The sequence below is a fragment of the Brassica napus genome, chromosome A1, assembly GCF_020379485.1.
Source record: "Brassica napus cultivar Da-Ae chromosome A1, Da-Ae, whole genome shotgun sequence".
NCBI classification, from domain to species: Eukaryota; Viridiplantae; Streptophyta; class Magnoliopsida; order Brassicales; family Brassicaceae; genus Brassica; species Brassica napus.
Genome location: NC_063434.1, coordinates 21412519 through 21430649, shown reverse-complemented (window position 1 = coordinate 21430649; position 18131 = coordinate 21412519). Strand labels below are relative to the sequence as shown.

Here is an 18131-nt window from a genome sequence, read left to right as displayed (position 1 = left end):
TATATATATATATGTATTATATTTTCTATTTGAAATATAAAATGATATAGTAGGTTAGTTACATCAGATTAATATCAGATATTTAGTAGATATTTTAGTAAAATAAAAACTACTAGTTTGTTTGAACTATTATTATTTGTAATCCAAGTAACACAGAAAATAGAAACACAGATAACAAATAAATTATTTCAATTAAAAAAAGTTGTTTCAAAAAATTTAAAATAAGAAAGGAACGCACATGTAAAAAAAACAAGGAAACATTACAAGTTAACATAAACCATAACATTGAATGTACAAATTTCAACTCAAACAAAAAGTGAAAATAATGTTTTTAACCACTTGATCATAATTATTTTTCAAAAAATGTGGCCTCTAAAATTGTAAGAAAATTTGTGGCCTAAAACTCTTGTCTCACTGGCCTTATGGCAGGGACGGCCCTGATTCTATCTATATTATCAGCAACTAGCATGTCTCGTAATCAAAGAGAATATTGACACCCAACCAAAATGATAACGAAAAGGAAAAATAGATAGTAATAACGAGGGACCTATATAGTATCGCTCCAATGAAAGAAGCTTCGAATTAACATTTTAAAGCAATGATATGATTACAATTAAGAAACCACATGTTTTCTCCGCGCGCTATTAACTTTAACATGCCCAACCTTTTCTTCTCATTTTGAAAATTGAGCTAACGTTTTTTCCAACTTGTCCAAACAGCCTCGTCTTTTCTTGTGTTTTTTTTTCTTCTTCTGTAATAGGCAAACGTTTTATTTGAAATTATTTTGTTCAATTCGGGGATATCATCAGTCAGAGAAAACCATTGATCTGGTTTTGTTTTATTTTCTAACTTCAATGTAGATTTCTACTTTTAAAGTAATCTATATAAAATGCATGTGTATCTTGCAAAAGAAATATTGGGTAAAGAAAAAGGTCAATCTTGGCTCTACTGTTTTAGAAATAAAGCAAAGAAAAAATGGAACTTATTAGTTTTTTTAAGAGATTTGTCTAACGTTCTTCCAGTAATTTTTTGTCCTATGATCATTTCCGATAGTGTTTCATTATCTATTTTTAGTTAAAATTGAAGAATTTTTTGCTCCAATGGTTCTTTTCTTAATTGAGTGTTTATTTCTAAAATCATGGAAATATTCATTTAAAGTCTTCTTAGCTCAATTAAGAAAAATCAAAGATAAATAAACTTATTTTTTTCTTCAAATTACTTTTTAAAACTTATAGACAAATGTATATATATACGATGATTCTTTATAAAAAACGATGTTCTTTGTTTGTTTATGTATGTTATGTAATAGTTTTATAATATGATCATGTTTAATTTATAGTAAATAGTAATTGTGCTAGATTATTGTTAAAATAAAATAATTGAATAACATTAGTAAACATGAAAAAATGGAAAATGTTATTAACGGTAAAATAAAGATGAAATATATTTAAAATATTCCTTTTACCATAAAGAAATGAAACAAACTATTGGAACAATTGTTGCTTTATTTTGTTTGGAAGAAAATGAATTTTTGAAAAAGAATTTGTGGATTTCAATTTTTTTTAAATTAAAATATTCAGAAATAAAAAAAATTGAATAAAAGTTTTGAATTCGAATTTGATTTTAGAAAATAAAAAAAATAATTTTTATTATTTATTTAATTTGATTTCTTTAATAAAATATCTTTTCATCATTTTCTTCTTTATCTGTTCTTTTGGTTAAAAAGGTCTTTTAAAAATATTTTGGGAAATTTACCCTTATTATATTGTAATGTAGATGATTATAGCCTCTGCTCGGGATGAATATTGGTGCATTCTTGCTTAAAACAATGATTTAGTTTTGCTAATCACGCGTAGATAGTTTTTTTTTTTGAGGTCAAATTCAGCTTCACAGGATGTAGTCTAAATTTATATTGATAGAAAATATTATATAAACGGTTGAAAATTACTTAGAAACATTAAGTCAAGAGGTATTAATGTAATATATTTTTGAGAAAATTAAAGTATAATATTACTTGCAAAGAATTATCGCTTTTGAACTTGTTACACTATCTGTAAAATCGATTTTATAGTTTGTAGATTTACTTGCAAGTCGAGTATAACAAACTGTATACATTTTTAGGCAAATCTATTTTGTTTGAAACCATCGATTGTTCTTTTTACTGCAGTATGTCCGATATAACTCATGGTGACCTTTACAGATTTCTCTTTCTTTTTTTTTTATCAAAGGATCTGTTCAGATCTCTAACATTAATTTTTTAAGCTTCAGTCTATGAATACTTTTAAACTTTTTTTTCTTGTTTGCGTAGAATGTAAACATCTTTTGAGATTTGACAACGCGTAGAGACAACCAACGAGTCAAAAAGGCTTCATTTATTTTCTACATGTACTGTTCTTATATTAAGTTGAACCCACCCCAATTTCACAATATATGATTATGATATAAAAACATAATGTAGGAAGAAATAAATAAGTCAGCAAATAAAAATTCGTCCAATTGTTCACACGTAAGAACATGTGGAGGGAGTCACATGGGCACAATACTGTCATTTCTTCACCAGAAGACAGACAGAAGTGGGGTTGTCCTCTTGCTTAATCAATCTGTAAAAATTCTTTAGTTATTAGAATCATTTGGTTATATACTTCGACAACGAAGATCCATAGTTTACAAGTCTTATTATTCTTAACAAAAAACTCCATATGAAAGTATGCACACACTTTACTGTTAAGTCATAGAACAGTCCCTACTATATTATTAAATCACTTAGTTAATTAGTTCATGTTTTATAATATCGAAGATGATCTTAACTACCTTTTCATACTCTTTCAAATACATATTCTATCTCCTCTAACAATTTCGTTTTGACACTCTTACATAAATTAAGAAAATATTAAGTATATTAAAATCTATTTAGCTTAATATACCACTTATTAAACTAGATTTAATTTTTAATAAAGAGTGAATTAGTTATATATTTTACCCTAAAATTCGTTTTCAAAAAACATAAAAAAATGTACGCAAAAATCAAGTTAATTCTATAATCACAATGGTGATCAAACATAAGATCATCTGTAATGTATTTTAATATTTTTTTCTTTAAATAGAGAAATTTTATAATTGAAGTAAAGTTTACTCTAATGCATATTTTTAAAATAAAATTTTCATAGAGTAAAAGAAAAAAAACTTGTTTATTCTTTTGAAAATAGAGATATATTTTAGAAGATAAAAATAGATTTGTCTCTAAATACTATTATAGAGAGAAATAAAAATGAATTGAAGATGCAAGGAATATTATCCTAAAAAATGATGGTGTTTTTTGTACAAATGCATTTGGTATCATGGGATTATGATTTGATACCATGAAATTTGAGATAAATCTAGCATATTTGTTATTTCATTTAAAATTATTTTATATATATTAATATCTCTTGAAATTTATTTGTTCTCGTCTTTACGATTATAAAAAAAAAAGATAAATAACAATTCTATTGACTATTGTTTGCAGCCTTTAAAAAAATCATAAACATACATTCTGTAAAGTTAAAGAATACAACAAACTTTGATATCTAGTAGTAATGAAGCAACTTATAGTTGGGTTTTTTTGGGTGCAAAGCTTAATAGTAGTTATTAGTTAATCCTAAACGGGAAGAGGACTCATTTCCACACCAAATCTATTATATAGTAACAAATGTACATAATCTTCTAATTTCGACCTAATGACACATCAGTTAAGTATAACAACCTATTTCCACATACGTGAAAGTTCAAAACCTGTTTATCTCTAAACTTTGAAGGACGAACTAATACCAACAAATAACAGTTTTAAGATGGTTAGTGTTCTCTATTTTTAAACTTAACCAATGACTAAGCTTACTAAACCAAAAATGACCCATTAGAGAATATAAACCGGATTAAATCAACCTAATACAATTGGATCTAATAATCCGACCCAAGACCCGACTTAAGCCAATTGAAAACCCTAAAAACGTAAATTCCCAAATCATCTTCCTCTATCTCTCTGTCGCGAAGAATGTCGTTGCTCCTCCGCTTGGATTCAATCAGGTAATTTCATCAATTTTCTGTCTCTCTCTGTTTTCCAGAGTTATTACTCATTCTTTATGGGTTTGTCTCTGTGGGAAACAAAATCTCTTCTTTAGATTTTTAGATTTTTGGGTTTTAAAGGATGAAATCAATTTGGAAGCTTTTAAAAGGGTTTCAGGTCAGGTTTAAATCGATCTCTAGTCGGATCTTCGTTTGTACCGGATTGTACCAATATCAACGGATACGAACTGGTTTACTAGTCTTAATGACATAAGCCATTAAAATCAAGCCTAATCTTGGTATTGGTATGTGTGGAAACACGTTTTGAACTTTCATCGTTTGTAAAAATAGGCTGTTATATTTAATTGGTGTGCAGTTAAGCCGAAGTTAAAAGATTATGTATATTTGTTACTATACGATAGTTTTGGTGTGAAAATAAAATAGTTCCTCTTCCCTTAATAAACAGATAGATCTTTGACTAGAAAATAAGTAAATGACTTTCTAATGATAGCAAAAGTAAACTCTGTAAGAACTTTCCTATATTGTATACTAATGGAGAACAGTCAAACACTCGTGTGAAAAAACCAACGTCACCATCACAATTACAACAGTCCTTTTTGTTTTTTTGGGTAAAATACAACAGTACTTTTATTTATTCTAGAAATTAACTCGTTGATCTATTATTTTAATTACAGAAAAGGTAGTTCCCGACCACCAAATTTCCTCATTCTCTTTATAATCATCAGATCTTTCCTTGCTAGTTTTCCAGGGCTCGAAAAAGAAACTCTCAAACCCTCTAAAAAAAATAAACATCATTTTGCGAATTAAGATTGTTTCGAGCCCCTTTGATACCAAGGATAAGAATCCACATACAAAGCTAAAACCAGTTAGAGTTTTTCTTATCAAAAAGACGAAATGCCACTGTCGGCGTCGTCGGCGGACACAAGCAAGACGGTGAAGCTGGAGAGGTACAACAGCTACCTCCGCAAGATCCACAGTACCAAAGTTCTCAAAGCGTCTTCTAAAGTTCTTTTCCGAGCAACACTCCTCGTCGCTCTTGTCCTAGTCCTTGTCTTCGCTATCAACTACCATCCACTCTCCGACAGCCACTCCGCCGCATCACACCATCTCCACCGTCGCAGCTTCTTATCAACAGGCATCTTCTCTTCCTCCTCCTCCTCCCTAGGCGAAGGAGCCGCGTGGGAGAAGCGCGTGAGACAATCCTCAACACCAAAACGACCACACGGTCTCTCCGTCCTCGTGACCGGAGCAGCCGGGTTCGTCGGATCCCACTGCTCCATCGCGCTTCGAAAACGCGGGGATGGAGTTTTAGGATTCGACAACTTCAACGACTACTACGACCCATCGCTCAAAAGAGCAAGACAAGAGCTTCTAGAGAAGAACCAGGTGTTCATCGTGGAAGGAGATCTCAACGACGGTCCTCTCTTGCGTAAGCTCTTCGACGTCGTCCCTTTCACTCACGTCCTTCACTTAGCAGCTCAAGCCGGAGTTCGTTACGCCATGAAGAACCCTCAGTCTTACATCAGCTCAAACATCGCTGGTCTCGTTAACCTCCTCGAGGTAGCTAAAGCAGCTAATCCTCAGCCCGCGATCGTCTGGGCTTCGTCCAGCTCCGTTTACGGACTCAACACCGAGAACCCGTTCTCCGAAGAGCACAGAACTGATCAGCCGGCGAGTCTTTACGCCGCGACGAAGAAAGCAGGAGAGGAGATAGCCCACACTTACAATCACATCTACGGTCTTTCCTTAACCGGTCTCCGGTTCTTTACGGTTTACGGTCCTTGGGGAAGACCCGACATGGCTTACTTCTTCTTCACCAAAGCCATACTCCACGGCAAATCAATCGACATTTACAGAACGCAAGACAATCAAGAAGTGGCGCGTGACTTCACCTACATAGACGATATAGTTAAAGGATGTGTCGGTGCGTTGGACACGGCGGAGAAAAGCACGGGAAGCGGCGGGAAGAAGCGAGGACCGGCTCAGTTACGTGTTTACAATCTCGGGAACACTTCTCCGGTTCCTGTCGGGAGACTGGTTTCGATCTTGGAAGGATTGTTGGGGAGTAAAGCGAAGAAGCATCTGATCAAAATGCCTAGGAACGGTGACGTGCCTTACACGCATGCTAACGTGAGCTTGGCGTATAAAGACTTTGGGTATAAACCAACGACGGATCTCGCGGCGGGGTTGAGGAAGTTCGTCAAGTGGTACGTTGGTTATTACGGGATACAGCCGAGGGTAAAAAGGGAAAACTCTCACGCCGATGATTCCGCTTAAATAATGGCACCCTTCTTCATCAACATCACATGCTCGTTTTTATTTCTTTACAACCCGAAAAGAAAATTATTTACAGGGACAGATTTCTGTATTTTTCCGTTTTTAATTTTAAAAATGCCAAAAAAATCATTAATGTTTTTTATGGTGGTCCTTTTTTAAGGGGGATCGAAGTGGGAATTAAATTCTTACAGCTGTATGTTATTATAGAAAGATATTTGTGGGTATAATTCGAAATATATGTGGGTTTGTTATGTAATAAATGATGGGATAATGATCTTGCTGGAAAGTGTTTAGAGAGCATATCTTAGCCGTTGGATTTTATAATCGAGGAATGAAACCTGTGAATGTGATCCATTATCAACTGTAAGTCTGTAACATAATTTGATTCTTTTCTGCCTTTTTCTCTCCTTCACTTTTTTCTTTTACTTTAATGTATTTTTCTATACTATTTATGTTTCATACCAAATCCACGAGTAGAGATGAACTGAGCTAAACCAAAACTAAAGCTTAAACCGGATTTGACTTGAGAAATAACTTTACTGTGCCTCGCAATAAACCAAAAAGAGAAAGGAAGAGGACAATAGCCATTGGACCCTTTTTGTAATCAATCATCATATTTTAGTTTTTTTTTTAATTTTATTCTCCTTTTTTTTATGTTTCATTTTATTTTACGAATTTAGCTTTTATTTTCTGTATGATTAATCGATAATATAGGCTTAAATAGTTTGACCTAACAAGCTTAGAAAATTATTGAGATATTCGCTTTTGAAGATTATAACCAAAATAATTAAAAACAATTGTCCATAACTATTAAAATTTGTATTATAATTATCTTAAAACAAATCTTGAATTAACAAATACCTGAGGTAATGTTGATTGGTCCACGTTAAAATATAACTATAATGCAGGTTTCAAAAGCCTCTCAACACTGAATAAAATTTTTAATAAAAATAATCCGGTCTGTCGAAAAAAAATTATATAATAATAACAAAAAACATTATATATGTATAAATAAAATGATCAAATATATAAAAAATTGTCAATAATACATACAAATAAATTCATCATGTGAAAGGCGCATGTTTTATTCTAGTATAAAAATATAAAACATAAACATGCAAGGAGATGGCCTTTTTGCGACATGACCATCAAGCTTTCGCCTGGAACTCGCGGGAAAAAACTATTTTTTTGCAGATTTTATAATTTTATAAGAAGTATTGATGACATGTAATTAAAATATAATGTTTCAGATGCTTAACAGAGCATGAAATATCAGTACTCAATTAGCGAAAGAACACATACTGACATGCATCGATGCACGCCAATGAAAAGTAAAATATAAGTTTACTTTGGTTTTATTGCTGTAGATGATCCGGTTTAAGTGCGGTGGATTAGCTTTCGGCTTAAGTTGGGCACATATCATGGGAGATCCATTCTCTCTTTCTCACTTTTTCAAATTATGGTCTCGAACCTTAGCTGGTGAAGAGATCTACTAGGCGAAAGTAAAGGAAGCATCTCCAACATCGGTGTATTGTAATGTTCAAGGGATAGGAGACGACGGAGCGGTGGTGGTTTTTCTGGCGGCTGAGAACGAGGAGAGGGTTGTGATGGTGACGTTGCCGGAGGATGAGATGGAGAGGGTTAAAGGGGGAACTTACGAAGTGTTGTTTAATCAAGGCGTTAAGTAACGGAGAATGAAATTCAAGTGATGTTTGTTGTATCTTTTCTTTATCAAGTGTGTCTAAATCGTTGTTTCTGTTCTTTATCAAGTATGTCATGTTTGTGTGTCTAAATCGTTGTATTTTCTGTCGTGCTTTTCATCATCAAATTTAATGATGTAAGAAGGCGAGTTTCTATGTAAGATTGAAATAAGTACACAAATTTAATGATGTTTATTGCAAATGTTACTTGACTGAGTTGCTTCCACAGAGGAAAGTTTGAAAAGGTTTGAAGAAAATCAAATCGCAATCATCATTTATATAAATATTTTCCTCACAATGAGGAAGCAGTACATCTTTTTAGCTTCTAATTCATCACTAATCTAAGAAACCGAGAAACACTTATTTTATCTTGGGTGAAGATTAAAGTGAAGCAGAAACAATTTTTGTAAAGCTTGAGCAGTTTATCGAAAGTGGCATTGAGAATAAAAATAGAGAAGGAGAGCGTCTGAATTGGAGAAAAGGCCAGTCTACTATCTAAACAGCTAATCATTCAGAACTAATAGGAGATGGTGACCTATCACCTTTTCCATTGTCGTCTCCAAGAGAAGCTGACCGCAATCTTTTATGACGTTTAGATATTTTATCTCTTGAACTCTCCCTCTTTTCTCTCGACCTCGAGTGTCCCTTACGTCTTGATGATGATTTATTTTCATCAGAGTATTCAGGGGATGGCCTTCTCTCTCTCCTATGCCTACCCTCAGAAAACACTGACCTCGACCTTCTTCCACTACTACGCTTGGACGTTTTGTCCCTGCTCTGTGTCTCCTTGGCATGACTACGCTTACCGTCCACTGATCTCGACCTGGACCTCCTACGCGATCCTGTGTCTTTATTTTCGTCCAGCTCATTTCTCCTAGAAGACTTGTGCTTAGTTTCCAATGATCTAGACATAGATCTTCCCCTCCTCTCCTCCTTAATGTCTTCAGCAACATTAATATCCTCATGAGAGTCATTGTTTACTTCCAATGATTTAGACCTAGACCTCCCCCTCTGTTTCGGTTCAGTATCATCAGAACTTCGGGATGTGTCTCTGGTTCTTTTCCGGCCTTCACGAGATCTTGACCTTGACCTCTAGCTTCATCCTTCTTATCTGTAGAATCTTCCACTGATCTAGATCTTGAACGTGTTCTACGTTTAAGATTGGTTTTCTCATCATCTCTAGGGGTTGATTTAGTTTCCTTATGTCGCCTTGGTGATCATGAACTATTGGGAGATCTAAAAGATCGATCCAGTCCAATAGTCAATATTAGGATATACATCAATATATTAGAATAGGAAGTTTATCTTATCTATTATATACTATTCCATATTAGTTTAGGAAATTAGTTTGATTTATTCTCTATATAAACTATGCATCTTGTAACATTATTTTCATGAGAGTCTAATATAATTCTTCTATAAACACTTTTGTGTTTCTTACTCTCATCAATTTGTCATGGTATCAGAGCAAGAACAAAACTAAAAACATCAAAAACATCCTTATTCTCGTGTTGTCTTGCAAAATCGCAGAACAATCACTTCTCATTCAAAAACTTCTTTATTCACGACTTGAAGAAGAATATTTTTATTCAATTATAGTCTTGGTGTCTTTGCAAAATCGCAAATCATCAAACTTATTCTCTATTCCTTTGTTTCTCGATTTGAAGCAAGTAAAATTCATTCAACAATTCAAACATTCATTCATCAATTTTCGTATGGTTATTAGCTCACGAAGATTCAGATTTCTTGACGACAGTCTACCGGCAGTCGATTCACCCTACCGTGAAGATTGGAGAGCAAACAATCATCTCATTGTAGGATGGATAAAACAAACATTCAAACCAAAACTCAGATCATCTATCTTTGCTTGCAAAATCGCAAGCTATGGGACATTCATCAAGCTTCCGCAACGATTAGTGCATGAGCTACTTCTACCACCTAATTTGAAGATTGTTCAATCTCATACGTGTTACCACGTATGAGCTTGAGGGAGGGTATTGGGAGATCTAGAAGATCGATCCAATCGAATAGTCAATATTAGGATATACATCAATATATTAGAATATGAAGTTTATCATTATCTATTATATACTATTCCATATTAGTTTAGGAAATTAGTTTGATTTATTCTGTATATAAACTATGCATCTTGTAACATTATTTTCATGAGAGTCTAATATAATTCTTCTATAAACACTTTTGTGTTCTTTACTCTCATAAATTTGTCATGAACCAGCACGAGATGACTTCTTATCCCCCACGAGATGAGCTATCACGTCGATGTCTTGACAACTCCGAATCATCTGCTTGGATTTTCTCTTTTGCGGGCTTACACTCCTACTTCTCCTTGAACTAGATGAATGGTGATAATCTGATCTACAGTATCGCATACTTTCAGAAATATCCTTGGAATCTCTATATGACCGCCTTCTCCCCTCATAAGTTGATCGACTGTTATATCTTAACGGTGATCTTGATCTATGACTTCGCGGGCAACGAAATGGTGGTGAATAAGACCGAGATCTCCGCCTTCGCCTGTAACTAATTGGTGATTTTGACTTCGATCAAGACCTGGCAGGAGAGTTAGATGGTGACCTGCACAAGAGTGATGATTATCAGTTCAGCTCTCAAAAGATATGACAATGTTATCATAGTCATGGAAGCCCACCTAGGTTTCTGGTCAGCTTCTTTTTTCGTCTTTTCCAACTCCATTAGGTTTCAGTTTCCTACTAATCTTCTGCAGCTCTAGCTGCTGCAAACTCGGTGGCAGACTTCATGGTAGCAGCTTTATTCGCCGCCTGCTGAGTAGCCATGGCTTGTTGCATCAGTATAGCCTGCTGGAACTGAATCTGCTGCATCGCGACAGCCTGTTGCATCATCATTGGTAGTGAGGATGAAGAAGAGTTATCCAAAGATGGTTTCTGAGGAAGAGATTTTGCAATCTCAACATTCAAATCCCTACCGCAGACTTCCATATTGTTTAATGCCAAAGCAGCGGTTGCTTCTTCAGGTTTTGAGTATTCTATATAAGCAAGATGCTTTGAATCAGTAATAGTACAGTCAACTACTGTGCCACAGAAGCTAAAAAGCTGCTTAAGCTGTTCAGTGGTAAGCTGTGGACTCAGGTTACCAACTTGGAGATATTTCTTCAATGCTTCCCCCTTTACTTCTTTTTTCCGGGGAACCTAAACCAGAAGCTAGTACAACTCAAGAGTATCACAAAGAGAAGCAAACTAAAATTCAATGGTTCCAACTATGACAGGACATGACACAATACCTAAAGAGCCTTTGTCTGATCTGAGAAGCATGAGCTTGAAGGGTTTGTGCGGCGACAATAGCCTGAGCAGCAGCCATAGCTGCAGCGGAAGGTGCCATAGGTACCTGGCTAAGATTACTCATGCTTGTTGTTGCAGCTATAGCAGTCATGAGCAAACTCTGTGGAGGATGACTCAACTTGCAGTACATAGTGTTAGCACTGTTAAGCTAGATGGACTTCCAACCTAAAACCAATTGGTGCTAAGTGGAGTTGCTCATCTATCTTATATATTACTAAGGATCCCTTCCAACATCCGATGTGGGACACTTTGTGTCTAATACACCCCCTCGAGATGATGGCTCTTTGAGCGTCAATCTCGGAATGCTCGGGAAAGGATCGATGGCCAACTTTGGGCCAGATCGATGTGGATCGGGTTGGACTGCGTGGATCGGGCTCTGATACCATGTTAAGCTAGATGGGCTTCCAACCTAAAACTAATTGGTGCTAAGTGGAGTTGCTTATCTATCTTATATATTACTAAGGATCCCTTCCAACATCCGATGTGGGACACTTTGTGTCTAATAAGCACATCTACCACTAAGGTACTCTCGGCACACTTCCCCAAGCGAAGCTCCAACTCCAGGTAGAATAACACCACCTGAAGGACCATGAGAAATCCCTGGAACCATCCCCAAGAGCCGCGGGAAAGCACCAGAAACCGAACCAGTGTAGTTCGACATGTTCGGCATTGTTTGGTTTACAAGCTTGAGTATAAAGCTGGAGCAGAGCCAATCAATCCAGCAGAAGAAGAAGAAGAGGAGCCTGTTACAGACATAAAGAGATAACCTTTAACATCAAACACCACACGAGAAACAATATAATGAAAACCTTTACCTTGACTAAAGAAGACAAGAAAAGGACTACCCATAATGGCATTCCCCATTGCATTCAACACTTACCATATAGTTACCCTTTCCACGGGAGAGAGGTTTTACTTTTTTTTCTTTTTTTTTCCAGCTAGGTTTTACTTTTTATAATATTTTAAATATTTTACTATGGTTCTCCTGTTTTTTTTTCTTTCAAGGTTTTTATTTATTAATACTAAAACTTTCTGTGTTTCTTCAGAAAAAAATAAAAAATAAAAAACTTTGTTAACAAAAATAAAATCGGTGCTTTATATAACTTTTATCATCCAATATATAAGGAGATATATACATGACTACTCAACAGCATCGTTATAAGAGTAGTCGCGTATGTAACAAGGAAGAAATAAGATTCAAAGAGAAAGGGATGGTGAAGAAGAAGAAGAAGAACGCGCTCGAGTTATGGAGTATCTTCAAAGAGAGACTAAGTCCGGCGGATCTGAAGACGCTCACCTCCTTGTTGATAGATTCTCATCGCAGAAGAATCGACAAGACCCAACTCATTGCATCTGCTCTGGTTTTGTTCAAGAACGACGAGTTTCTTCATCGATGCTTCACAGATTTTCTCAAGAAGCCTCAAGAAGAAGAAGATGAAGAGGATGAAGGTAAAGCACTGAGTGAGGTTGAGGCTGAGTCGCTCAAGAACTTCTGTAAGATGGTCAGTAAGGGACTGGGTCCTTCCGAGTTGCTAGAGTTAGTCTCCTCCGTTAAAGACCTTGGTAAGAAAAAAATCAAACTCAGCCAGTTTCGTAAGTCTCTTTCACTTTTGTTCAAGAACAATGGTCAAGAAGATGAACGTGGAAAGACCCAACGAAACGTTCAAGATACGGGTCTCGAACTTGAAGAAGGTGAAATACGAGAAGATGGTCTTGGGGTTAGGGCTAAAGTAGGTAAGAAGTCGAAAGAAGATCCAAAGATTGGAGCCGATGCTGAGATTAGGGTTTCTGAGGAGCGAGAGTTGGTGAAAGACGTAACGCATGGCTTAGACAAGATGGATTTGGAAGGAAAGAAGAGAAGACTATTGCGACCGGAACCGAGTACTGAAAGGTCTCTGAAGAAAGCAAGAACGTCGTCAAGGCTGTTAGAAAGAGTGACACCGAGCTATAAGCTTATCCCTGAGGAAGAACAGTGTCCTGTCTCTAACAAGGTACTGAACAACAAGTACGCTGTGATGGAATTCAAAGGTGCTTCGAGACGTAAGAAACTGAGCAAGTACGAAGAAGCAGTGGCGAGATGCGAAGATGACATGTTTGAGTCTGATATGTTGATGGAAACTCTGAAAAGCGCAGTGGAGAGTGCGGAACAGGTTATAAAGGAGGAGATGAGCGTGGAAGATCTTGGAGTGATGTTCTACAGATGCATCGAAAAGCTATACCGTGGCGATATGTTTGAATTTGTAAGAGAAGACCACAAGAAGGCTTTGCCTGTGATGTTAGTCAGGCTGAAGCAGAAGCTGGATGCGGTCACAGTTGCTCGGGAAATATGGATCCCTATGTGGAAGCAAGTCTTTGAAGATAACACTATAAAGCAAAGAGAATATACTACATCTAGACGGCGATAAATGTAACTAAGCAGGTTTACTTTTGGTTTGATGTCCCACTTTATGAAACTGTATATATATTTCAAGAGAATTTTGTAAATACAGGAAAGGCAGATTTTTAACACAAGAAGAATAAAGTCTTCAAGCAGATCAACCCAAATCTCTATACTCATAGTAATGTTGATTTGATACAAGAGCCTGCAATTTATATTTCTCAGGCAGCTAATATATTAATTAGTGCATTGCGTGTAACTGCACTTTTTGTTAAAGGCCGGTCTATATTGGAAAATTCCAACAAGAAGACGCTTTTGAAGTAGAATTAACATTTAACAGCAAATCCAAGTAGAAATTCCTGCAATTCCATATCCAACTCTATTAAGTTAGCTTATCTTTGCTGGAATTAAAGACAATACTATGATCGAGTATCAAATTGTCAAAAAGAAAATGGATATACATGGTTCACCAAAACTCCAGTACTCCTTGAAATTGCTTCACTGTTTTTCTTTTCTTTTGTCCTTTGACAAGCCATTAGTTGAAAATAAGATGATTTTAAAGGCTTTTGGACAAATATTAAACCTTGTGTCGAAGTCATTAGTACTGTTGCGGCCCTGGCCACTATCTTTTGAAGTAATTTTTGTTCTTTCGACTTGCACTTGATCTTATGGTCAAGTACTTACCATACATCATATTATAAGTGATAAGGTTCAAATAAAAACGAAAGTTACTAGAGAAAACACACAAGCATAACGACAACAACAACAAACAAATGATGAGGAAATTCAGCCAAAGACAACAAAGACGCAACAAGAACAAAATATGATCAAAACTCAGATCACGTACAAAAGAAACTAAACACATCTTAATGCTAGAAACCAACCATCTTAATTTCTCTCTCACTCTCTCATGGAGACACTAGACCACCTCCTGAACTCGGAACTGAACCTCCCCCATTAGCTCCAACACCAGGAAAATCCATTGCACCGCCCAAACCACCAAACGCGCCGGAGCCACCAAGAAGCGGTGTCCCGGATGGAAGCGGCAACGTCATACCAGTTCCACCAGGCATCCCCATGAACCCCCCAACTCCTGCAGCACCGCCCACTATGAAATTCTTACGGTCATCGAGAGGGGCATTGAAGGTAGGAGACTCAGCTTTGGTAGGAGAAGCAGCTCCATGAACAGGTAGAGTCTGAGTTTGCTGCAAGTTGCGAGCACCTGCGTGGACCAGAAGCAACGTAGCTGCACATAAAAGCACGAGATTGGTGAGTGATGAGAAACTCATGGCCATTTTTGTTTTTCTCACGGCCGATTGTGTTTAGAATTTTGAAAAGATATTGAAGCTGTTACGGGTCTAATTTGATTGCTTAGATGCATGGCTTGGAATGGATTATATAGAAGAAGAAAAGAGGTACATATTACAGTTGAGGACAATAAATTGGATATAGAGACATAAATTAAAGAATGACACTGTTTTAACGGCTTGTCTACAAATTAGCTTATTGGTAATGAGTTTCCACTTTTATTGGAAAATGGAATGGTTATATATGTGGATGGGCTTGGTAGGTCGTAACTTGATCGACTCTCAGCAAACTATACGCAAAATGAATATGCAGTGTTGCTCATTTTAGACTATAAAACACAATCACATTTTACAAGATTGAAGCGACTGTTTATTCATATGTCCCCAGCGGCTCTAAGTTTATAAATGTTTATAATTTAAAACACAATCACATTTTACTGTTTATTCATATGCAGGAGGCAGTGGATCGGAGCGCGTGGTATCCTTACTTCATAGTCCAATGGCGAGTTTAGTTGGTTTTGGAGGGGGTCGGTGAAGCCAATTTCAAGTCTACGAATTGTTTAAAACTAACGAGAACATATACAATTGCTTTTGATACGTTTTATTTTTGACTTTGACATTTTGACTCTAATTAAAGTTGTAAGCCAATTTCCAAGACGCTCTGTTTGAATAGCAGACCCTGTGCTAATTGAAATTTGAAACGAAACAGTACTTTTCAGTAATCCATAGCCAATTGCCAATGCTACACTGGATAAAAGCACTTGTTATTAGAAAAGTTTTTGCTTTACCTTGGTCGACTTTCTCTTTGTTCACTTCTATCTTCTTCCAAGACATAAGGCTAAGTTTTCAGGTAAAAAAAACAAAGCCAATTTATGATGGTCTTTTTGAGGGGAACAATATGCAATTCTTTTGATTTTGATTTATTTCAGCACAGTTATGATGGCATGTAAACGTATATAGTCATTAATTCGGTGAAGAAGGGTAAGCACTAAGTAGAGGCAGTGCCGGTCCGGACTCGTGGAACGCTTAAAGCGAGGAGAAATTTTTTTGTCCCTTAACCATAATTTTTTCTTTAATATATATTAAGTATATAATCAAAATAATACTAAATATTACTACAACTTATAGCCGTTTATATAATAAAAACTTTATTTGCAGCTCATCTTTATATATATATATATATATTTGCAGTTTCACTTGGCTAGTTTTTATCTAAGTTTTATTATTTGTGCAAATTAAAAAAGGGAAAAATATATTTTATAAAATAAAACAAAACTTGATAAAAATCACTTTAAATTCAATTTTAGTTTGTGAATTTTTATTGAGTTTTGATAGTCTTATATATCAGAACCCTATAATAAATTTTATGTTTGTCTGCATTTCAAAAGTTTCTACAAATTTACAAAAACTTACAAAAAAAAGAAGGAATAATAAAAAGTGTTTTAAAGGAGATGCAGCTATTCCTATTAAAAATTTTAAAACCAATCACAATGAAACAATGGAAGTATGGAACGTATATAATATGCACAATTTATAATTTAAGGTATTTGTTGTAACATTTATTGTTAACAGAAAAAAGAATTGTCTTTTAATAATGTCTACGGATGTTAGAACATAAGAAAAAAGGGACATGTAACATAATCAAGTTACGAAGGAAAATTACGCTAGGTTTCGAACCTGTTTGCTCAAGACAGGAAGAGCATTGCAGAAGACACTAGACTAAAGTTAACTTATGAAAATTTGGTGTCCCTAAAATATAATATTCTCTGGCTCCTAAAGCCATTGCTTTATGGGCTTTAGCCCAGAACCGACCCTGAGTAGAAGTAACAAAATTTTCTATATATAGGAAAGAATAAATAATATATTGATGATTTTTTTGCATTTTGATCATTTAGATATTGTTTAGGTTACCTAAGACTACATTTATTATAAGGTATTTAAGTGGCTACTTGGTGAATTAGGAGCTACCAGAATGGATTAGAGACAAAAAGTGAAGAAGCAAAAGGGCATGATGCCATTTTTTAAAACTCGCAGCAGCATCGACAGCGGTTGCACCAAACTATTGTGAGTTCTTGAACTCTTAATGAATTCATAATCTTTCCAAACATTTGTTGTGGAATGGAAAGACCCCTTTGTACTCCATTGTTCATATATCGAGAGTTGCAGTGGGATACACATAGATGTGGGAATTTGGATCATTATCCACGGTTTCCACCCCGGGTATGGGTCGACCGATTCAGAAGTTTCAACACGCAGGTGCGGGTTGAGTAGATTTTAAGCGGGGTTCAGTGGGTCTGCCAAATTTGAGCAGTGGGTACCGCCAACTCGTAAAATGAAAAAATATTTTTTTAATTTTTTTTTAAATATAAAATATATAAAAATTATATAATTTAAATTATAAATATATATTTTATATTATATTTATTATAAAAATAATTAATATATAATAAAATAATTATTTATTAAATTTAATATTATCCACGGGTTCCGCTGGCTACCAGTAAATCTCAGCGGGCGGGTTCAGATATATGATTTTCTTTCGCGGGTTATGCGGGTTGCAATTTTGAGTAAAAAAATAGAGTCGACACGCGGATTGGCAGGTCATGCGGGACGGATTGAACCTCGAACCCAATGCTAGATGCATAAGCCGCTAAGACACTTCTGACAAATTCCATGAATTCTTATTCAATCACAGCAGCATGTTACATCGGTTACTAGGGCTGGCCATTTTAACCTGAACCAGAAAACCCGAACCAGAACCAATGCAAAAATATCCAACTCAAAATCGAACCGAAAATTTACAAGTACTTTTGGATCTAAATTTCTTTTACCCAAAAGAACCGAAACTGAAAGGAACCGATCTGAATAAAAGCGGATCCGAAAAAAGCTGACCGGAATAGACCTGATTCGATAAGAAGCGATTTGTACCCGACTTAAAAATATGTATATCCAAAACTATGATTTTTTTGGTTCTATTTTATATATATTATTTTATGATTTAGTTGAAATATCTTTTGTTAACAATATTTGTTATTATTTTGTAATATTTTTAAGTAATATGTAGCTTTACAAT

General features: G+C 35.3%; 3 protein-coding genes and 1 pseudogene across 3 annotated transcripts; 2 read left to right on the top strand and 2 right to left on the bottom strand.

The window, feature by feature from the left end:
- Positions 1–4725: 4725 nt before the first annotated feature.
- Positions 4726–6737, top strand: LOC106434077 (UDP-glucuronate 4-epimerase 6-like). The gene has a single exon (XM_013874911.3). The coding sequence runs from the start codon at positions 4957–4959 to the stop codon at positions 6337–6339; it is 1383 nt and encodes a 460-aa protein (XP_013730365.1). The 5' UTR covers positions 4726–4956; the 3' UTR covers positions 6340–6737.
- A 201-nt stretch (positions 6738–6938) lies between these two features.
- LOC106434050 lies at positions 6939–12035 on the bottom strand (annotated as a pseudogene).
- Positions 11154–14265, top strand: LOC106434051 (paired amphipathic helix protein Sin3-like 2). The gene has a single exon (XM_013874887.3). The coding sequence runs from the start codon at positions 12511–12513 to the stop codon at positions 13777–13779; it is 1269 nt and encodes a 422-aa protein (XP_013730341.2). The 5' UTR covers positions 11154–12510; the 3' UTR covers positions 13780–14265.
- Positions 14266–14467: 202 nt separating this feature from the next.
- Positions 14468–17968, bottom strand: LOC106434068 (glycine-rich protein 5-like). The gene has a single exon (XM_048736710.1). The coding sequence runs from the start codon at positions 15044–15046 to the stop codon at positions 14660–14662; it is 387 nt and encodes a 128-aa protein (XP_048592667.1). The 5' UTR covers positions 15047–17968; the 3' UTR covers positions 14468–14659.
- Positions 17969–18131: the final 163 nt, after the last annotated feature.